At 68.5% G+C, this 20420-nt stretch overlaps 2 protein-coding genes across 4 annotated transcripts; one reads left to right on the top strand and one right to left on the bottom strand.

Annotated features, from left to right (window-relative positions):
- Positions 1-296: 296 nt before the first annotated feature.
- On the bottom strand, positions 297-15405 carry BAG6 (BAG cochaperone 6). The gene is given in 28 exon segments (XM_065564078.1): positions 297-461; positions 544-690; positions 1060-1167; positions 1247-1381; positions 1733-1792; positions 1875-2021; positions 2971-3095; positions 3306-3408; positions 3708-3761; positions 4820-4989; positions 5446-5491; positions 5493-5771; positions 5882-6249; positions 6609-6693; positions 6889-7001; positions 7106-7213; positions 7822-7908; positions 8354-8540; positions 8543-8620; positions 8786-9007; positions 9684-9813; positions 9897-10087; positions 11035-11109; positions 11533-11586; positions 12160-12383; positions 12779-12896; positions 14397-14485; positions 15084-15405. Coding segments are annotated over 27 exon segments (3588 nt in total). The 5' UTR covers positions 14475-14485; positions 15084-15405; the 3' UTR covers positions 297-365.
- Positions 15406-16729: 1324 nt separating this feature from the next.
- On the top strand, positions 16730-20179 carry LOC135974892 (apolipoprotein M-like). Of its 3 annotated transcripts, none has more exons than XM_065564073.1 (7): positions 16730-16973; positions 17719-17861; positions 18397-18470; positions 18961-19059; positions 19243-19341; positions 19680-19720; positions 20055-20179. In XM_065564073.1, exons 1-6 carry the CDS (start codon positions 16860-16862, stop codon positions 19703-19705), a joined length of 555 nt encoding a protein of 184 aa, XP_065420145.1. In that variant the 5' UTR covers positions 16730-16859; the 3' UTR covers positions 19706-19720; positions 20055-20179. The 3 variants fall into 3 exon arrangements, with proteins under 3 accessions (XP_065420145.1, XP_065420144.1, XP_065420143.1); XM_065564072.1 differs by having other exon boundaries at positions 16734-16973; positions 17707-17861; positions 20030-20179; XM_065564071.1 differs by having other exon boundaries at positions 16737-16973; positions 17707-17861.
- The last annotated feature ends 241 nt before the right edge of the window (positions 20180-20420 follow it).

The raw sequence follows: 20420 nt of genomic DNA, 5'->3' as shown, positions 1-20420 counted from the left end.
AGAGGGGATCAACTTGATCCCTGATCCTGCTGCCAGCGCTGCTATTGGCAGAGTTTGTGTAGATCTGGGCGACCGGCTCTGCCCGCAGTGATCCCGGGAAAGCCCCTGGCGGGTCGCTCCCGCAGCCCCCGTTGGCCGGGAGCCGGCAGGTAAACAAACCCGCCCCACTGCCTGCAACAGGAGATTTTCTTATTCTCCCCTGCCCCAAGGGCACGCCCCCCACGCCTTGCGGGAGGGACCAGGGGAAACTGAGGTACTGGGGCAAGAGTCCCCGCGGCACAGACAGGACCCGCAGGCCAACACCAAGCAGCTTTATTGGAGACGGGGGTCAGGGGATAAATAGGGGGCGGGGGGCCCAGGCGCGCCTAGGCCTCATCCCCGAAGGCGCGGTCGGCGTTGGGGAACCGCTGGGGGCTGAAGCTGGGATCCTCCCGCAGCCGCTGCTGGAGGTCGGCCCGGAGCTGGAAGAGAGTGGGGAGGAGTGAGCATGGAGACAGCGGGAGCCCCCCATATACCCCAGAGACCCATGGGCGGGGGCCTCACCTGCTGCCGGTAGCCCTCCTGCAGCGCCGGCTCGGCCAGCTCCCGGCTCAGGCTCTCGCTGCCACTCAGGGGCTGGACGCCGGCGGCTTTGGCGGCGCGGCTGACGGCCTCGGAGAGGAGCAGCTGGGGGCCGTCGCCCCGCATGGTCTAGGGGACAGCGGAGGAAGAGCGCGGTTGGCGAGCAGGAGGGGGCGGGCCTGTGCGCTGCCCAGTGCTTAGCGGTTTCAGGGGCACGGTTGGGGGGCAGCTAGGGACCAGGCGGGGGTTGGGGCCTCACCTTGCAGCGCTTGGCTGGCATTCCCGTCAGGTAGCTGTTGCTGGGCAGTTAGGGGGCAGGCGGGGGCTCACCTTGCGGCGCTTGGCCGGCATTCCCGTCGGGTAGGTGGTGCTGGGCAGTTGGGGGGCAGGCGGGGGGCTCACCTTGCGGCGCTTGGCCGGCATGCCCGTCAGGTAGGTGTTGGGGGGCAGGCGGGGAGGCTCACCTTGCGGCAGTTGGGGGGCAGGCGGGGGGCTCACCTTGCGGCGCTTGGCCGGCATGCCCGTCAGGTAGGCGTCGCTCAGCGGCGGCTGCTGCTTCCCGCGGCGCTGGGTCTGGATGTCCTCGCGGATGATGGGCACCCACTCCTGGGGGGACAGAGGGGGGTCAGACACTGGGGGACCCGGGCACACCCCAGCCCCCCCCCCCCCCAGCCCCGGCACTCACCGGGGGCACAGCCGCTGCCCAGGGCTCGGCGTCGGGCACGGGCTCCCCCGGCAGCTCCCCCTGCTCTGGCTCCGGGCACCGCGCCACGGCCTCCTCCGCCGTAGTGGCCGGGGCCGGCGAGGCCGCACTGTCCCGCTGCAACCGGGGGGGTTAGAGACAGCGGGGACCCCCAACAGTCACCCCCCAGCTCTCACAGCAGGGACCCCCGACAGCTGCCCCCCAACAGTCACCCCCCAGCTCTCACAGCGGGGACCCCCAACAGCCGCCCCACAGCGGGGACCCCCGACAGCCGCCCCCCAACAGTCACCCACCAGCTCTCACAGCGGGGACCCCCGACAGCCGCCCCCCAACAGTCACCCGCCAGCTCTCACAGCAGGGACCCCCCAAGAAACAACAGGGGCCCCCCCTATTCACCCTCCAGCTCTCACAGGAGGGATGCTCCTGACAGCCCCCCCACCCCTGGCAGCAGGGACCCCCCCCCGGTACCTGCGCGGCTTCGGGGGGCTGCTCGGCCGCCTGCACCTCCATGGGCTCGTCCGGCACTGGCTGCAGAGAGGGGGAGGGTGAGAGGGGATACGGGGGCCACCCTGCCCCCCGCCCCCCCCCGCGCCCCCCAGCCGGGCCGTACCTGGGGGGCCTCGCCCAGGCGGCGCACATAGGGCAGCACCTGCTCCTCCGTGACGGGCATGTGCTCCAGGACCACCTGCAGCCGCAGCCCCATCATGGCCGTCAGCCAGCTCACCAGGGAGGGGTTCACGTCCGCCGAGAGCCGCCGCTGCGGGACAGGGGGGTCAGTGTCGCCCCCACGTCCCCCTGCTGACCGGCAAACCCCCCCCCCAACAGCCAGCTCACCAGGGAGGGGTTCACGTCCGCCGAGAGCCGCCGCTGCGGACAGGGGGGTCAGTGTCGCCCCCACGTCCCCCTGCTGACTGGCAAACCCCCCCCCCCCCCCCCCCAACAGCCAGCTCACCAGGGAGGGGTTCACGTCCGCCGAGAGCCGCGCTTGCAGGACAGGGGGGTCAGTGTCGCCCCTGCGTCCCCCTCCTGACCGGCAAACCCCCCCCCCCCCAACAGCCAGCTCACCAGCGAGGGGTTCACGTCCGCCGAGAGCCGCCGCTGCGGGACAGGGGGGTCAGTGTCGCCCCCACGTCCCCCTCCTGACCGGCAAAACCCCCCCCCCAACAGCCAGCTCACCAGCGAGGGGTTCACGTCCGCCGAGAGCCGCCGCTGCGGGACAGGGGGGTCAGTGTCGCCCCCGCGTCGCCCTGCCCCCCCCTGGGTCGCCCTGCTGGCCGGCAAACCCCCCCCCCCCAACAGCCAGCTCACCAGGGAGGGGTTCACGTCTGACGAGAGCCGCCGCTGCGGGACAGGGGGGTCAGTGTCACCCCCGGGTCTCCGTGCTGGCCGGCAACCCCCCCCCCCCCCAACAGCCAGCTCACCAGGGAGGGGTTCAGGTCTGCCCAGAGCCGCCGCTGCGGGACAGGGGGGTCAGTGTCGCCCCTGCGTCCCCCTGCTCGCCGGCAACCCCCCCCAACTCCCCCCGCCCCCAGCTCACCAGCGAGGGGTTCACGTCCGCCGAGAGCCGCCGCTGCGGGACAGGGGGGTCGGCCCCACCACCCCCAGCCCTCCCCAGCCCCACGCCAATGCAGCTACACGCTCCTGGCTGGGCCCCTCGGGGCTGTGGGGCCCCAGGGTCGATGCGGGGGTCCCCGGGGGGCACTCACGATGCGGTCGTTGATGACGGCGGTCAGGGCGCCCCGCTCCCCCCGCAGGCAGTACAGGTTCAGCGCCAGGCACTCGAACAGCCCCTGGTTACACAGCTCCAGCAGCCGGCACCCGAAGGTGGGGTCTGGGGGGGGGCGCAGAGTGAGAGGTGGGCTGGGGGACCCCCCCAAACCCCCTCCCTCAGCAACCTCCCCCCACCTCACAGGGATCCCCCACAGCCCCCCCAGAACCCTCCCAGCCGAGCTCCCCCCTGGGACTCCCCCCCCCCCCCCCAGAACTCCCCCCTGCAGGGGTCCCCCCCAGCCCCTCCCGCCCCCAGGACCCTCCCCCTCACCGGCACAGCGCAGGATGTGGGTGGCAATGCGGCTGAAATGCTCCTGCAGGAACTCCAGGTTGGTCCGGGTGATGTCGACCCCGTCCTGCACCCGCACCGAGGCCTGGGGGACGGAGGGGGGCAGCCATGAGACATCGGGGACCCCCCCAGGCACACCCGATGCCCCCACCCCGGGAAGCCCCTCACACACCATTACAGGGGGGGCTGTTCCCTCCTGCCCCCCACTGTACTCGGGCCACCTCTGAACAGAACTGGGGAAGAGCCGAGGGGGGGCTGAGGGGACAGCGGGGGCCCCCCCCAGCCCGCAGCCGGGGGGATGAGGGGAGAGCGGGGCCCCCCCCAGCCCGCAGCCGGGGGGGTGTTTAGGGGAGAGCGGGGACCCCAGCCCGGGGGGACACTTACGAAGCTCTCGCGGATGTATTCCTGCAGGCCGGTGATCAGGCTGTGGGTGGCCACCTGGGGGAGGAACCACAGGTTAGTGTGTGGGGGGGGGGGGGGCAGCCAGGGCTGGGGGGCGAGAGTGAGGGGCACCAGCAGAAGAGCCGGGGGCCACAAGGAGCAGGGATGGGGGATTCGGGGGTGATGGCTCGGGGGATTCAGGAGCCAGCTTGGGGGATTTGGGGGGCTCGGGGGATTCGGGGGGCTCAGGGCGGTTCGGGGATGATGGGGTCGGGGGATTCGGGGGCCGGGTCGGGGGATTCGGGGGGCTCAGGGGATTCGGGGGGCTCAGGGAGGCATCGGGGCCCCTCACCCGCACGTTGTGTTCCGAGGGCTCGCGCCCCCCCAGGTACTCCTGGTGGAAGCAGCAAGCGGGGGATTCGGGGGTGATGGGCTCGGGGGATTCGGGGGCCGGGTCGGGGGATTCGGGGGCTCAGGGGTGATGGGCTTGGGGATTCAGGGGGCTCAGGGATGATGGCTCGGGGGATTCGGGGGGCTCAGGGCGGTTCGGGGGCTGGGTCGGGGGATTCGGGGGGCTCAGGGCGGTTCGGGGATGATGGGCTGGGGGGATTCGGGGGGCTCAGGGAGGCATCAGGGGCCCCTCACCCGCACGTTGTGGTCCGAGGGCTCGCGCCCCCCCAGGTACCCCTGGTGGAAGAAGCGAGCGGGGGATTCGGGGATGATGGGCTTGGGGGATTCGGGGGCCGGGTCAGGGCATTCGGGGGGCTCAGGGCGGTTCGGGGATGATGGGGTCGGGGGATTCGGGGGCCGGGTCGGGAGATTCGGGGGGCTCAGGGGTGATGGGCTTGGGGGATTCGGGGGCCGGGTCGGGGGATTCGGGGGCTCAGGGGTGATGGTCTTGGGGATTCGGGGGGCTCGGGATTCGGGGGGCTCAGGGCGGTTCGGGGGTGATGGGCTCGGGGGATTCGGGGGGCCGGGTCGGGGATTCGGGGGGCTCAGGGGTGATGGGCTTGGGGGATTCGGGGGGCTCAGGGCGGTTCGGGGGGCTCAGGGCGGTTCGGGGGTGATGGGCTCGGGGGATTCGGGGGGCTCAGGGAGGCATCGGGGCCCCTCACCCGCACGTTGTGGTCCGAGGGCTCGCGCCCCCCCAGGTACTCCTGGTGGAAGAAGCGGCGCAGCTGGGGCTGGACGCGCTGCAGCGGCTGGAACTGCCCGTGGAGCAGCATCACCACGTCCACCATGGAGAAGTTCTGGCAGATCAGCGAGAGCAGGTCCCCGAAGAAGCCTGGGAACAGACGGGGACCGTGGGGCACCGGGACACCCCCGGGGGGCGCTGGGGGGCCGGGGCAGGGAATCCCGGCCGGGGGGGCCCAGCCAGGATGGGGTGAGGGAAGCCAAGAGTAATGTGGCCTGGCAGGGTGCTGGGGGATGGGCCAGAGGGGCGGGGCCCAGCAGCCCAGAGGGGGAACAGTTGAGGACACTGCCCGGAAGGGGCGGGGCCCAGCAGAAGAGTGGGGCGGGGCCGCCCAGAGGGTGGGGGGGAGCGGCTCAGCACAGGAGGAGGGGTGGGGCCGCCCAGAAGGGGTGGGGCCCGGCAGCAAAGGCAGGGCATGGCCATGCGGAAGGGGCAGGGCCCAGCAGCGGAGGCGGGGCTGCCCAGACGAGGAGGCGGGGCCCGGCAGAGGGGGCGGGGCCCGGCAGAGGGGGCGGGGCGGGGCCCGGCAGAGGGGGCGGGGCTCACCGATGGCGCCCTCGGTGCCCGGCTCGAAGAGGTTGCTGGTTGCTGGTGCCGCTCAGGCGCTGGATGAAGGTGGCGATGCTCTCGGTGCTGCCCTGCTGGGCGTTCAGCGAGCCCATCATGGACGACAGAACCCCCTGCACCACGCTGAGGAAGAACTCGGGGGCCAGGGCCTCGGGGCCCCCAGGGGGGCGGCCCCGCCCCCGCTCCCCGCCCGACACCAGGGGTGTGGCAGGGGCTGGAGGGGCCTCTGGCTGCGGGGGAGGGGCAGGGGCAGGAGCCTGAGCCTGTTCTGGCACCTGTGGGGGGGCAGCCCCCATCTGCGTGGCCTGGAGAAGAGGAAGACAGTAGTCAAGGACGGCTCTGGCGGGCTGTCAGGTCAAGGACGTGGGGGGAAAACTGGCCTTACCCAGAATGCCACGGGGTGGGCAGTGCTCACCTGCAGGAAGTCTGTCATGCCTTGCAGGAAGGCGGGCATGCCAGGCATGCCGGGCATGGCCACGGTGATGGTGGGGGAGCCCACGCCGGCCATGCCAGGGCCCGCTGCCCCCAGCAGGTTGCCCAGGAGCTGGGAGAAGTGGAGATCGTCGGCAGGTGGAGGCGGCTGGGCCGAGGAGGAGGCGGAGGGCACGGGGCCCCCTGGTGCACCGGCAGAGCTGCCCCCTGCCGCCGTGGTGGCCGTGTTGGTGGTGGCGGCGCTAGCCGAGGCCGTGGGCGGGGAGGCTGGGGCCGGGAAGGAGGCCGACGAGGTGGTGGTGGTGGTGGAGGAGGAGGAAGAGGACGCCGAAGAGGAGCTACTGCCCTGAGCTGGGAGGGCAGAATTAGCACTCAAGGCCCTGCCCCCCAACCCTGCCCCGTCATCCCCATTTACCCCAAACCTTCCCATAATGCCCCCTGCCTCACCCCCCAATCTCCCCCTGGAGCCTCCCCACTCCACCGCCCCCTCCCATAATCCTCTGTCTGCATCCTCCGAAGCAACCCCCCCACACACACGCTGCCCCACAGGCCCCTTCCTATAGCCTGCCCCACACGTGACCCCAGCACCTCACACCACCACGGCCCCTCCCAACTCCTATGGTGCGAGACAAGGGGTGAGAACAGCCCCCACCCCCGGCCCCAGTTTCCTGCCCCCCACCCCACAGGAGATGTGTGGGGCAGAGACTTACCCACGAGAACCGGCTGCATCAGCAGCTGCCCGAGGAGCCCGCTGATCATCTGTGCCAGGGAGGCATTGCCCCCTACGCCGGGAGTCTGGGGGGAGACAGACGTTACCTCGGAGCCGGCACCACTCCCCACCCCCCTGAGCCAGGCAGTCCCCACCCTGGCGCCGGGTGGGAGCCGGCGCCCCCTAGAGGGGACAGGCCCCATGGCCCCATTCCCTGCCCCCCGAGCCAGCCAGTGCCCCTAGTGGGGACAGGCCCCATGCCCCATTCGCTGGGCTCTCACCCCGGGTCCTGGCGCTTGGGGGGCCCCCGGGTGGGTGGGCCGGGCGGACGGGGCCGAGGGTCGGGCGATCACCACGCGGGTCGGGGCCGTCTGGAAGCCAGGGACCTGCTGGCCTGCAGCAGAGGAAGGAACCGGGTTACAACGAGCCGCCGGGGCGGGAACGCAGCCACCTCTGGGGCGGAGCGGCCCCCCGCTGCCCCCTGCTGGCCGCACCCACCTGTGGCGGCAGAAGCCGCGGCCGCCATGGCCTGCTGGGTGATCTGGTGAGCCACGGCCTGCATCAGCTCCGGGGGCAGGCTGGGCAGGGGGACGTGCGCAGCGCCTCCTGCAGGGGGAGGGGAACAGCCGGGTCACCAGGCGGCGTCACAGCGCAGTGCCCGCTGCTGGGGAGCCCCGCGACAGCTCCAGCCCCACCCCCGCAGCCCCTGCCAGCCCCGCCCCGCCAGCACCCCTCACTCCCGACCCGCAGCCCCTGCCACCCCCGCCCCGCCAGCACCCCTCACTCCCGACCCGCAGCCCCTGCCACCCCCGAGCTCTGCCGGTGCCCCTCACTCCCGACCCGCAGCCCCTGCCAGCCCCACCCCACAGCCCCTGCCAGCCCTGCCCCGCCAGCACCCCTCACTCCCGACCCGCAGCCCCTGCCACCCCCGAGCTCTGCCGGTGCCCCTCACTCCCGACCCGCAGCCCCTGCCAGCCCCACCCCACAGCCCCTGCCAGCCCTGCCCCGCCAGCACCCCTCACTCCCGACCCGCAGCCCCTGCCACCCCCCAGCCCTGCCGGTGCCCCTCACTCCCGACCCGCAGTCCCTGCCACCCCCCAGCTCTGCCGGTGCCCCTCACTCCCGACCCGCAGCCCCTGCCACCCCCCAGCCCTGCCGGTGCCCCTCACTCCGGACCCGCAGCCCACCGGGCTCTAAGGGTGGGCACATCTCACCTATGCCCGGGCCATGCCCGGCTGGTCCAGCGGTGCCCGTGGGAACGGTGCCCCCGGAGCCGCCTCCTGGCGCCTGAGACCCAGAGTCTGAGAATAAGAAACAGACGATTGGCCCAGCACTAAGCCAGGGTCGAACCCAGGAGTCCTGGAGCAGAACAGCCCCTGCCCCATTCCCTGCCCCCCGAGCCAGCCAGTGCCCTCTAGGGGGGACAGGGCCCTGCCACATTCCCCACCCCCTGAGCCAGCCAGTGCCCTCTAGGGGGGACAGGGCCCTGCCACATTCCCCGCCCCCTGAGCCAGCCAGTGCCCTCTAGGGGGGACAGGGCCCTGCCCCATTCCCCGCTACCTGAGCCAGCCTGTACCCCCTAGGTGGGACAGGACCCCTGCCCCATTCCCTGCCCCCCGAGCCAGCCAGTGCCCTCTAGGGGGGACAGGGCCCTGCCCCATTCCCCGCTGAGCCAGCCAGTGCCCTCTAGGGGGGGACAGGCCCCCTGCCCCCCAAGCCAGCGTCCCTCGGGGGGCTCCCACTCACCCTGTATGTTCATATGCATCATGACGACGGGCTCGACGGTCTGGTGGGAGATGCGGATGACCCGGGGGTGGCTGGTCTGGGAGCCCTGGGTCTGAGTCGGGGCCGCCCCGGGCCCCAACTGGCTCTCCAGGCCCCGGCCTGGCTCCCCGGGGCTGGGGGCTCCGGCTGGGGCCGGCGGCGAGGGCTGGTGGGGGCAGGTCCCTCAGGGCCAGGCTGCGGGGGGCGGGCACCGTTCCCCGTCATGGTCACTGTGGTCCCAACGTTGATCTGCGGACAGATGAGAAGTTAGGGGGCCCGTCCCGGATGCCTGGGTCCATCCCCTCCCTCCCTGGGGCTGTGACCCTCCCTAGACGTATCATCCCGGACACCTGGGTCCATCCTCCCTCCCCAAGAGCTGCGAGGGCCCCTAGGGGCGGGCCCGGTCCCGGACACCTGGGTCCCGTGCCCCAGCTCACCTGTATGGGGGATGGCAGCCTGCTGCAGCACCATGGGGGCGGCGTAGTGGGACATGGGCCGGACCACGTGGAGGTGGCGGGGGGCGCTGCAGGACAGGTTGCAGCGCAGGTCGGACAGGGCTACGAAGGTGTTCCCCAGCAGGCGCATGGACTCCCCCACCAGGTTGATGATGCGCTGGTCCTCCTCGCGCCCCTCTGTCTGCCAACACAGGGGTCACGGTCAGCTCCCACAGTGCCCCCCCGCAGCCTGTGGTATCACCCGCCTCCCCCCTCCCCCATCCATCCTGGTAAGAACTGGGATAGTCCCAATTCTGCTCTCCCCCCAAGTCCTATGAAAGGATGCAGGATCCAAATCCCCCCTCCCCACAAGTCAGGTTCTAACCCTTGGGGTTGTCCAGGTTCCTGCCCCCTGCTGTCGGCGGGTTCTAGCCAATCGAACGCCTGACAGCAGGGGGCAGGAACCTGGACCAACCCCAAGGGTTAGAACTGACTTGTGGGGAGGGGGGATTTGGATCCTGCCATCCTTTCATAGACTTGGGGGGAGAGCAGAATTTGGACTATCCCATTCTCACCAGGATGGGGGGGGGGGGGAGTTCAGAATATCCCAGGGGGGGTGGGGTGGAGAAGAGATTTGGACCATCCCAATCTCACTGGGTTGGGGGGGAGATGTGGACCCTCTCAGTCTCACAGGGTTGGGGGGGAATGTTCCAAACATCCCATTCTGAGGGGGCAGGGAGGAGACTTGGACCATCCCAATCTCAGAGGGGCGGGGGGGGGGGATGTTCAGAACATGCCATTCTCCCTGTGACGGGGGTAGGCCTGGCACACCCCATTCTCACTACCCCGGGGGGGTGAGGGGGATAGGTAGCCCTTACATTGTTGTTGTAGTCAGTGGTGCTGGCCGTGGCCAGGATCTCCTGGTATCGCTGCAGGAAGGGCTGCAGCTGCTCCTCCACCCTGCGCAGCTCCAGCAGCACCTCCACGTACTCGGCCGGCGCGGGGTGGCTGCGGGGAGACCGGAGACGGGGCTCAGTGGGCGCCACGGCCCCGCTCCCCTCCCCACCCCACCCGCTCAGCCCTGTCCTTACTTGGGGGCCCCCTCGGCAGCCGGGGGCGGCTCCGGCCCAGGCTGGGGGCTCTCCTCGGCGGGCGCGGCGGCGGGCTCCGAACCAGCTGCCTCCATGGGCTCCCGCTGGCCGGGGCGGGTGGAGGGGGGCGGCTCGTCGGGGGCCGGGGGGGCATTCTCCGGCGTGGGCTGCGGCTGCCCGTTGGCCCGACCCTAGAGAGAGAGACACTGGGCTCAGAGCCTGGGACTCCCGCCCCCTCCCCCCGATCAGGGCTCAGCCCCCCGGCACTCCTGCCCCCCCTGCCCCCCAGCCGGGCCTCAGCCCCACGGCACTCCCACCCCCTCCTCCACCCCCAGCCGGGCCTCAGCCCCACGGCACTCCCATCCCCCATCCCACCCCCAGCCGGGCCTCAGCCCCACAGCACTCCCACCCCCTCCTCCACCCCCAGCCGGGCCTCAGCCCCACGGCACTCCCGCCCCCTCCTCCACCCCCAGCCGGGCCTCAGCCCCACGGCACTCCCGCCCCCTCCTCCACCCCCAGCCGGGCCTCAGCTCCACGGCACTCCCACCCCCCCCCCCACCCCCAGCCAGGGCTCAGCCCCCTGGCACTCCCACCCCCCACCCCACCCCCAGCCGGGCCTCAGCCCCACGGCACTCCCACCCCCCCCCCCGGCACTCCCCCCTCCCGCCACCCTCCTCCCATCGGGCCTCAGCCCCACGGCACTCCCACCCCCTCCTCCACCCCCAGCCGGGCCTCAGCCCCACAGCACTCCCACCCCCCACCCCTCCCCCCGATCAGGGCTCAGCCCCCCGGCACTCCTGCCCCCCCCGGCCCCCAGCCGGGCCTCAGCCCCACGGCACTCCCACCCCCCACCCCACCCCACCCCCAGTCAGGGCTCAGCCCCACGGCACTCCCGCCCCCCCCGCCGGGCCTCAGCCCCACAGCACTCCCGCCCCCTCCTCCACCCCCAGCCGGGCCTCAGCCCCACGGCACTCCCACACACACCCCCGGCACTCCCCCCTCCCGCCACCCTCCTCCCATCGGGCCTCAGCCCCACAGCACTCCCCCCACTGCCACCGCCACCCCCCCATCGGGCCTCAGCCCCACGGCACTCCCACCCCCCCCACCCCCTGCCAGGGCTCAGCCCCACGGCACTCACCTCCAGCCGGCCCAGGATGCCTTGCACGTCTCGGAGCAGGTGCTGCGCCATCAGCAGGCGGACGCGGGGCTCACTCTGGAACGACAGGGCGGGGCCGGGTCAGGGCTGGGCCTGGGAGTGGAGCTCACAAGGGGACAGTCTGGTACTAACCCGGACCAGACCCCAGGCCCAGCCAGCCCAGGACCCCCAGTCCAGACTCCCCAGGACACCCCCCCGGCTCGTCCAGCCTGGGACCCCCGCCTCCTGGATGAGATCCATGGCCCCGCCTGCCCCACCCCCCCGATGAGACCCACAAACTATCCTGCCAGGTAACCCCATAATCAGCCCAATGGGCTCACTGAGCTCTTGCCTGTCCTCTCTAGCCCTGCCCCCCCAAGTTCACTGGTTTAGACCCAGAACCCCTGTGCTCTGCCAATTCTCTAACCCTTCCCAGATCCGCCCCCAACCCCCTGCTGACCTTTCACCCCTCTGCCCCCCACGCCCACCCCCCTCCAGTACCTGTATGGGTGCCTGTTCCATATTAATATGAACATCCACAGAGGATCCGTCGATCTTAGGGGGAGGAGGGAGGAGACGGGCGTGAAGGAGGAAGAGACGGAGAAAACCAAAGGAAACAAAAAAGGAGGAAAGGAGGGAAAACAGGAAAAGAAAGAGAAAAATAAATAAAAACAGAGAAAGGGGGGAGGGGCCACAGACACTCAGCACAAGTGGGAGGTGGATAGAGACTGGACCCCTCCTGCCCTTCCCCAGCCACGATGGAACCCAGGAGTCCGGCTCCCAGCCGCCCCCGCTCTAACCCACCAGCCCCCACTCCCCTCCCAGAGCCGGGGAGAGAACCCAGGAGTCCTGGCTCCCAGCCCCCTCTGCTCTGACCACTAGCCCCCACTCCCCTCCCAGCACCAGGGAGAGAACCCAGGAGTTCTGAGTTCCCACCCGTCCATTACACACCGGCTAGACCACCTCACACCCGTCACAGAACCACACAGAGAATAAACCAAAGCAAACTGCCAGAGGAAAGCGAGAACCTGCCTCTTCCAGGAGCCCACCCCCGGCAGCCACTGGGGCTAGCGCCGCCGGCAGGAGAGAGCCCCCCCCCGCAGCACGGCGTCCCCCGCAGGAACTCACCTGTGAGGGCGGCTGCGGGTCCATAATGCTGACTGGTAAATTGAAGGTCCCGACCATGACGTAGCTGTTGGCGTTACGGTCGTGGACAGTGGCACCGGCTCCCCGTCCCCCGATGCCATTGTGGGGGGCTGAGGCCGAGCTGGCTCCAGAGGGACCCCCAGAGGAGGGCGACTGAGTCTGGGGAGGGGCACGTTCCACCAAGTGGATCACTTTGCCCCCAACATCTTGGAAAGAAGAGACAAAGGGGGGCAAAATCAGAACCTCAAACCTCTGGTCTCCATCCCCCGCAGCTCTGCCGGTGCCCCTCACTCCCGACCCGCAGCCCCCTGCCAGCCCAGCCCTGGACTCCCACCGCCCCCAGCTCTGCCGGTGCCCCTCACTCCCGACCCGCAGCCCCCTGCCAGCCCAGCCCTGGACTCCCACCGCCCCCAGCTCTGCCGGTGCCCCTCACTCCCGACCCGCAGCCCCCTGCCAGCCCAGCTCTGGACTCCCACCGCCCCCAGCTCTGCCGGTGCCCCTCACTCCCGAACCGCAGCCCCTGCTAGCCCAGCTCTGGACTCCCACCGCCCCCAGCTCTGCCGGTGCCCCTCACTCCCGAACCGCAGCCCCCCACACTCACTATATTCTTTAAGCTTCTTGTCGTCCTGCAGGACGCGTCCCTGGTAGATCAGACGCTGTTTCTCCGCGGGGATATTTACTGAGCCCGCAATGTGCTCTTTGAACTCCTTCACCGTCACCTACAGGGGAAAGGGGCAAGAACCAGTGGGGTCAAACCCACCCCCCATCACCTCTTCTCAGCTCACACGCTCGGGTCGCCACCCTGTGCATGCAGACACCTAAGAAAGGCCGTACCGGGTCAGACCAAAGGTCCATCCAGCCCAATATCCTGTCTGCCGACAGTGGCCAATGCCAGGTGCCCCAGAGGGAGTGAACCTAACAGGTAATGATCAAGTGATCTCTCTCCTGCCGTCCATCTCCACCCTCTGACAGACAGAGGCTAGGGACACCATTCCTTACCCATCCTGGCTAATAGCCATTAATGGACTTAACCTCCATGAATTTATCCAGTTCTCTTTTAAACTCCGTTATAGTCCTAGCATTCACAACCTCCTCCAGCAAGGAGTTCCACAGGTTGACTGTGCGCTGCATGAAGAACTTCCTTTTATTTGTTTTAAACCTGCTGCCCATTCAGTGCATTTGGTGACCCCCAGTTCTTGTATTATGGGAACAAGTAAATAACTTTTCCTTATCCACTTTCTCCACATCACTCATGATTTTATAGACCTCTATCATATCCCCCCTTAGTCTCCTCTTTTCCAAGCTGAACAGTCCTAGCCTCTTTAATCTCTCCTCATATGGGACCCGTTCCAAACCCCTCATCATTTTAGTTGCCCTTCTCTGAACCTTTTCTAGTGCCAGTATATCTTTTTTGAGATGAGACCACATCTTTACGCAGTATTCAAGATGTGGGCGTACCATGGATTTATATAAGGGCAATAATATATTCTCCGTCTTATTCTCTACCCCCTTTTCAATGATTCCTAACATCCTGTTCGCTGTTTTGACTGCCGCTGTACACTGCGTGGATGTCTTCAGAGAACTATCCACGATGACTCCAAGATCTTTTTCCTGATTCGTTGTAGCTAAATTAGCCCCCATCATATTGTATGTACAGTTGGGGTTATTTTTTCCAATGTGCATTACTTTACATTTATCCACATTACATTTCATTTGCCATTTTGTTGCCCAATCACTTAGTTTTGTGAGATCTTTTTGAAGTTCTTCACAGTCTGCTTTGGTCTTAACCATCTTGAGCAGTTTAGTATCACGTGCAAACTTTGCCACCTCACTGTTTACCCCTTTCTCCAGATCATTTATGAATAAGTTGAATAGACTGGTCTGAGGACTCACTCTTGGGGAACACCACTAGTTACCCCTCTCCAGTCTGAGAATTTAACATTTATTCCTACGCTTTGTTCCCTGTCTTTTAACCAGTTCTCAATCCATGAAAGGACCTTCCCTCTTATCCCATGACAACTTCTCTGGGGTGGGGTGCAGGAGCTGGCTGGTCGGGGACCCACCACCCCAGGCTGAGATGCGGCTGGCTCTGGGGTGGGATGCAGGATCTGCCAAAGAGCCGAATGGGACCGGTGCAGAGCATCCCTTGGCGCCGGCACGGACCCCCAAGGGAAACGGCCCTGGATCGAGCCACACCCAGCAGCCTCCCAACCTCTCACCTCTGCCTCCACGGTGAAGGTCCTGGTCTGCGAGTCGAGCGTCTTCACCATCACCTCGAGGTTCTCCGGCTCCGCCATGGCGCCGGCTCCTGTCACGGGACAGCGGGTTACGCGAGCTGGTCCCCTTGGCCCTCCAGATCAGCTGCCCCTGGGTGTCCTGAACCCCCCCTCGCCTTATACCCCTGGCCCTCCCTGCCCCCCACACCCCTCCCCTGCCCCCCACACCCCTCCTCTCCCCCCCACATCCCCACACCTCCCGCCACGCTCCTCCCCCCCCACCTTAGATCCCTGGCCCCCACTTCCCACCCACACCCCTCCCTGCCCCCCACACTCCTCCCCTCTCCCAGCCCACATCCCCTCCCCCACCTTACACCCCTGGCCCCCACTTCCCCCCCAAACCCATCCCCTGCCCCCCACACCCCTCCCCTCTCCCACCCCACAGCCCCACCCCTCCTGCCACGCTCCTCCCCCCCCACCTTAGATCCCTGGCCCCCACTTCCCACCCACACCCCTCCCTGCCCCCCACACTCCTCCCCTCTCCCAGCCCACATCCCCTCCCCCACCTTACACCCCTGGCCCCCACTTCCCCCCCCCACCCATCCCCTTCTCTACCCCAGCGACGCCCCTCCCCCACCCGACATTATCCCCGGGGGGGGGACACGCAGCTCGGACCCCCCCGAAGCTCACCCGCTCCTGGGGCCGCTCTCGGCTGCGGGTGGGGGAGGGGCGCCAAGTCCAGCTGGCCCCGCCCCCCGGCCTCCCAGGCGGGTACTTCCGGTCAAGCCGGAGCCACTTCCGGTGCAGCCCAAGCCCCAGGGGGCAACTTCCGGTCCACTGCAGGGGTCCGGCGGGCGCGGGGGGGGGACACCTCGGGGCCCCCGCGGGCGGGGAGACGCTGCGGGCCCGGAACGGGGCGAAACGGACGCGGAACCCGGCGCCTCCTCGGAGCGACTCCCTCCAGCCGCCTCTCGCCGCCGCTGCGCCCGACTGCGCATGCGCGAGAGCTGCGCGCGCGCCCCCGCCTTCCCACTACCGGTCCTTCGCCTCGGGGCTGTCCGAGCAGGCGCCTGACTAAATACACCGTGAAACCGACCTACTCGCCCTCCCCCGCACCCGCTGCTCGTTCCTTGATCGCTCCTTGGCTCCGAGCTGCCGGGTCTGTTCGCCCTGTGGCGGCGACGCCGCTTGTTCGCCTCCGATCGCGAAGATTGTGTCCAGGCACCTTTCGGGCTCCTATACCCGGCTCGAGGAGCCTCGCCAGCCCGCGCCTGCGTACTAAGGCCTTTGTCCACCATCTTTCTTATGGGCGGGCCCATGCGGCTGTGTATGCGGTGAAGGCAGCGCGGCGGCCATCTTGGAGGCTGGCGTGGAAATGATGACGCGCATTCCCCGGCCCGACAGATCTTTTGAGGGCAACACTTGGCGCTCCAAGGAGCCGAAGCCAAAGCGGCGGCCATCTTGGTTATGGGCGCAGACTTTTTGACACCTGACTTGCCACCATATTTGTTGAGGGCACATTTTCCCACTCCTGATTGGCGGCCATGTTGTACTTTATCCCCAATGGGAGGGGGGGGAAATAACCCCCTCACCCGCCATCTTTCTTATGGGCAATGAGTTTGGCTAGGCAGAGAATGCCAGGTTGTTATTGTAGGGTCTCCCACCACTCCTCTTTGTGTTATTGTAGGGTCTCCTCAAAACACTAGAGGCCCAGGCATGTTGCTGTTATTCCCACTAAGGACCCCCCCCATTACTGCCAAACCAGAGCCACTCTGGGCGGGGAGGGCCCCCGAGACATCGCCAAGACCAGCCCCCCCTGCACCGCGATGAGGCAGGACCAGGCCAGGCCCGGCCTGAGGGGGTTTGTCCAACCTGCTCTTAAACCATCCCGGGACGGGGATCCCGCAACGCCGACTCTAGCGCTGAACGCCCCCGAGAGCTAGAAAGTGTCTCCTAATCTCCGGCCGAAATGGCCCTGGCCCCCGAGCTCGGGTTTTCTCACCCTTCGCTCGCGTGTGTGGCTCCCAACTGATCATGTTATTGTAGGGCCCCCCCACAACCCTACGGGCGCCAGCCCTGTTCTTGGAGGGGTTTGTTATTGTAGGGTCCCTCACCAGCATCACCCACCCGCCCTGAGGCTCAGTGTTATTGGAGGGAGGGGGTTCCTTGCAAACACCCAACTACCCACACTGGTTTATTAGTGTAGGGTCTCCTGCAAGCTCCATCCCCCCCACACACACATCCTGTTATTGTAGGATCTCCTGGAGGCCCCCAGAGCCTCTCCCCCGCTGCACTGTTTACCATTGGCCCCCCTGCCTCAGTGGGCGTGGGGTCGCTCCCACCCACGGGACTCTGGACTCGGGCGAGTTACCGATTAACGTGGCCTGGGAGTGGGTGGGGGGCAAAGGTGAGCCGGACAGAGGGACAAGGGCCGGCAGACGGCCCCGAACCCGGCCCGCACCGGCCATGCTCCAGCGCACGTGGTCCTACCTGCTGTACCTGTACGGGGCTCTGATCAGTGCCCTGAGCCCATGTACCCCCCCCGCCCCGCTGCCAGCCAGCGGGCTGGACCGGGACCAGGTAGCCAGCACTGGGGGGGAACCCCTCCCCAGGATCAGGGGGTCTGGGGATCCCCAAGGGTGGGGGCACTGAAGGTTGTGGGGGGACTCAGGGGAAGGGGGGGTTCACGTGGGGGTTGGGGGATGAGCCCCCCCAGAGGTGGGCGGCAGGGAAGGGTGTGGGGTTCCCTCGCCGGTACTTGGGTGTCTGTGGGGTGGGGGCTGCGGGGGGATGTGGGGGGGTCTCTGCAGCGCCCTGACCCCCCGCAGTTCCCCCGGCAGTACTTGGGTGTCTGTGGGGTGGGGGCTGTGGGGGGATGTGGGGTGGGGGCTGTGGGGGGCTGCGGGGGGGGGTCTCTGCAGCGCCCTGACCCCCCGCAGTTCCCCCGGCAGTACTTGGGTGTCTGTGGGGTGGGGGCTGCGGGGGAATGTGGGGGGGTCTCTGCAGCGCCCTGACCCCCCGCAGTTCCCCCGGCAGTACTTGGGTGTCTGTGGGGTGGGGGCTGCGGGGGGATGTGGGGGGCGCTGTGGGGGGGTCACTGCATCGCCCTGACCCCCCGCAGTTCCCCCGGCAGTACTTGGGTGTCTGTGGGGTGGGGGCTGCGGGGGGCTGTGGGGTGGGCTGCGGGGGGGTCTCTGCAGCGCCCTGACCCCCCGCAGTTCCCCCGGCAGTACTTGGGTGTCTGTGGGGTGGGGGCTGCGGGGGGATGTGGGGGGCTGCGGGGGGGTCTCTGCAGCGCCCTGACCCCCCGCAGTTCCCCCGGCAGTACTTGGGCACCTGGCACTTCATCGCTGCAGCAGCTGCCACCCCTGCCGCCCTGGAGACCTTCGCGGGCACTGACGGCTCCGTCTTCCACATGGGGCAGGGCCCCCAGCCCCAGCGTCTGCAGCTCCGCGCCGCCCTCCGCTTGTGAGTGGGGCCCCCCAACCCCCCGGATCCAGGGCGCGCCCGGCACTGAGGCACAGGACTCGCCCCATTGGACGTGCCCAATGCTCAGGCTTCAGGGTCTCCCCAGCAGGGTCAGGAAGGGATCCCCCCCCCAGCTCCAGGGAGGAGTTTACTCCTCTCCCCCTGAAGGCTGCCGGGGCAGCCGGGGGTGTCTCTGCGCATCGTCCCGGCCGGCTGGTCCCTGCTCCCCCCGGGGCCGCGCAGACACTGGATGTGGGGTGGGGAAGTTATGGGCCCCCAGCTCCGAGGGGAGTTCCCATCGGGATGAGCCAGGCAGCTCGCCCCAAATCGGTTCCCGGCCGTAGGTGGGGGCTCGGGCCCCTCTGGGGATGGCCAGTGGCTGGGCGGGGGCGCGGGGCTGGGGGGACTGGCAGCTTGTCGGATGGGACGTTCGCGTGGCCCCTGTGATCCTACCCCTCCCCTCATGGACCAAACACCACCCCTCCACCCGGCTCCCTAAAGGCCCCTCCAGTTGACCCCTCCCTCCCCCCCACAGGAAATCAGGGGGCTGCGTGCCCAGATCATGGATTTATCTGCTTAACGAAGGGAGCACTGACCTGGCCACAGAAGGTGAGTGGTGCCCCTCACTCCCGACCCGCAGCCCCTGCCAGCCCAGCCCTGCCCCCCCCAGCTCTGCCGGTGCCCCTCACTCCCGACCCGCAGCCCCTGCCAGCCCAGCCCTGCCCCCCCCCAGCTCTGCCGGTGCCCCTCACTCCCGACCCGCAGCCCCTGCCAGCCCAGCCCTGCCCCCCCCAGCTCTGCCGGTGCCCCTCACTCCCGACCCGCAGCCCCTGCTAACCCAGCCCTGACCCCCCAGCTCTGCCGGTGCCCCTCACTCCCGACCCGCAGCCCCTGCCAGCCCAGCCCTGCCCCCCCCAGCTCTGCCGGTGCCCCTCACTCCCGACCCGCAGCCCCTCCTAGCCCGGCCCTGACCCCCCAGCTCTGCCGGTGCCCCTCACTCCCGACCTGCAGCCCCCGCCAGCCCAGCCCTGCCCCCCCAGCTCTGCCGGTGCCCCTGACCCGCAGCCCCCAGCTCCTGGCTCTGTCTCCCCCATCACAGGGCGGCCGGGGATGAGGACCGAGCTGTTCTCCAGCAAGTGTCCAGACACCATCATTGTCCAGGAAACCGACCAAGACTATCAAAGGATCCTGCTGTACTGTGAGTGGGGGCCCGGACGCCTGGGTTCTCTCCCTGGCTCCGGGAGGGGAGTGGGGGTGGTGGTGAGAGCAGGGGGACTGGGAGCCCGGACGCCTGGGATCTATCGTTGTTCTGGGAGGGGTGTGGGGGGGGCTTGTTGCCAGGTTCTCTGAGGTGTCTCTCCCTATCCTCCTTCCCCCCCAGCCCGCACCCCCGACCTGGCTGACGAGTGCATTGAGGATTTCCGGAGCCAAGCCTACTGCCTGGACATGGAAGAATTCCTGCTTATCCCCCGCAGCCAAGGTACCACCCGGATGAGGAGGCCTTTAGGGGGGTCCCCCCACCCCATCGGCCAGTGGGATTAGCTTGGCGGGAAGGCGGTGGGTTGGGAGAGGGAGGAGATTGGGGGGAGGCGGTTGTGAGGTGCTGGGAAGAAAGGAGGTTGTGGGGGTGAGGGAGGTTTGGGGGGTCAGGAGGGGGTTGGGCAGGTGTTGGGGGGATGGGTAGATTTGGGGGGTGTGGAAGAGGATTGGGGGTAGGTTATTGGAGTCACGAAAATGCTCACTGATGCACAACCCCACCCTTAAATCCCCCCCCCCACACGCACCCCCTAACCCTCTCCCTCTTCTGCCACCCCCCAGACACCTGCCAGTTTCGGGATTCCTGATTGACCCAGTGCCAGGTGAGCCGAGCCTCAGGGCCCCCCCCCATTCCCCAGGGGCTCCCCCATTCCCCGCCTATCCCAGGGGCCCCGCACCCCCTGACCTGGCTGGAGTGTGCCAGGTCTCAGCCGGCTTTCCCGGGACCCCTCCCCCGGCCCGGCCTCCAGAGACCAAGTTCCCCATTCTGGGGGGCGGGGGGTGGCTGGGATTGAAGTTTGGGGGGGTAGATCTCCTGGGTCCCGTCCCCCCCCCGCCAACTCTGCAGGGCCCGGTTTTCCCATCGGACGCTGAAATTGACGATTAAAGGCGCATCCGTGTTTCCATCTCAGGCCTTTCTCCGTTTCTCTCTGCCAGCCCCCCAGCTGCTGCGACTGGCCCGCCCCGAGGAAACAGCCCCCCCGAAGACTGACCCCCTCGTTCGCCTGGAGGAAGAAACCCCATTTCTGCAGAGCCTGTAAATAAATCCCAATCCTGCCGCATCTGTGACAATGTGTCCCTAAGCGCTGGTTTCGACTCTCAGACACATGGGGCATGCCCAGTGGTGGGGGGGCAGGGCTGGGCTAGCGGGGGCTGCGGGTTGGGAGTGAGGGGCACCGGCAGAGCTGGGGGGGGGCAGGGCTGGGCTAGCAGGGGCTGTGGGTCGGGAGTGAGGGGCACTGGCAGAGCTGGGGGGGGGCAGGGCTGGGCTAGCAGGGGCTGCGGGTCGGGAGTGAGGGGCAC

Source organism: Chrysemys picta, chromosome 12, assembly GCF_011386835.1.
Source record: "Chrysemys picta bellii isolate R12L10 chromosome 12, ASM1138683v2, whole genome shotgun sequence".
Lineage (NCBI taxonomy): Eukaryota > Metazoa > Chordata > Testudines > Emydidae > Chrysemys > Chrysemys picta.
Note: the sequence above shows the minus strand (reverse complement) of the source record. Positions and strands in the feature narration are given on the sequence as shown.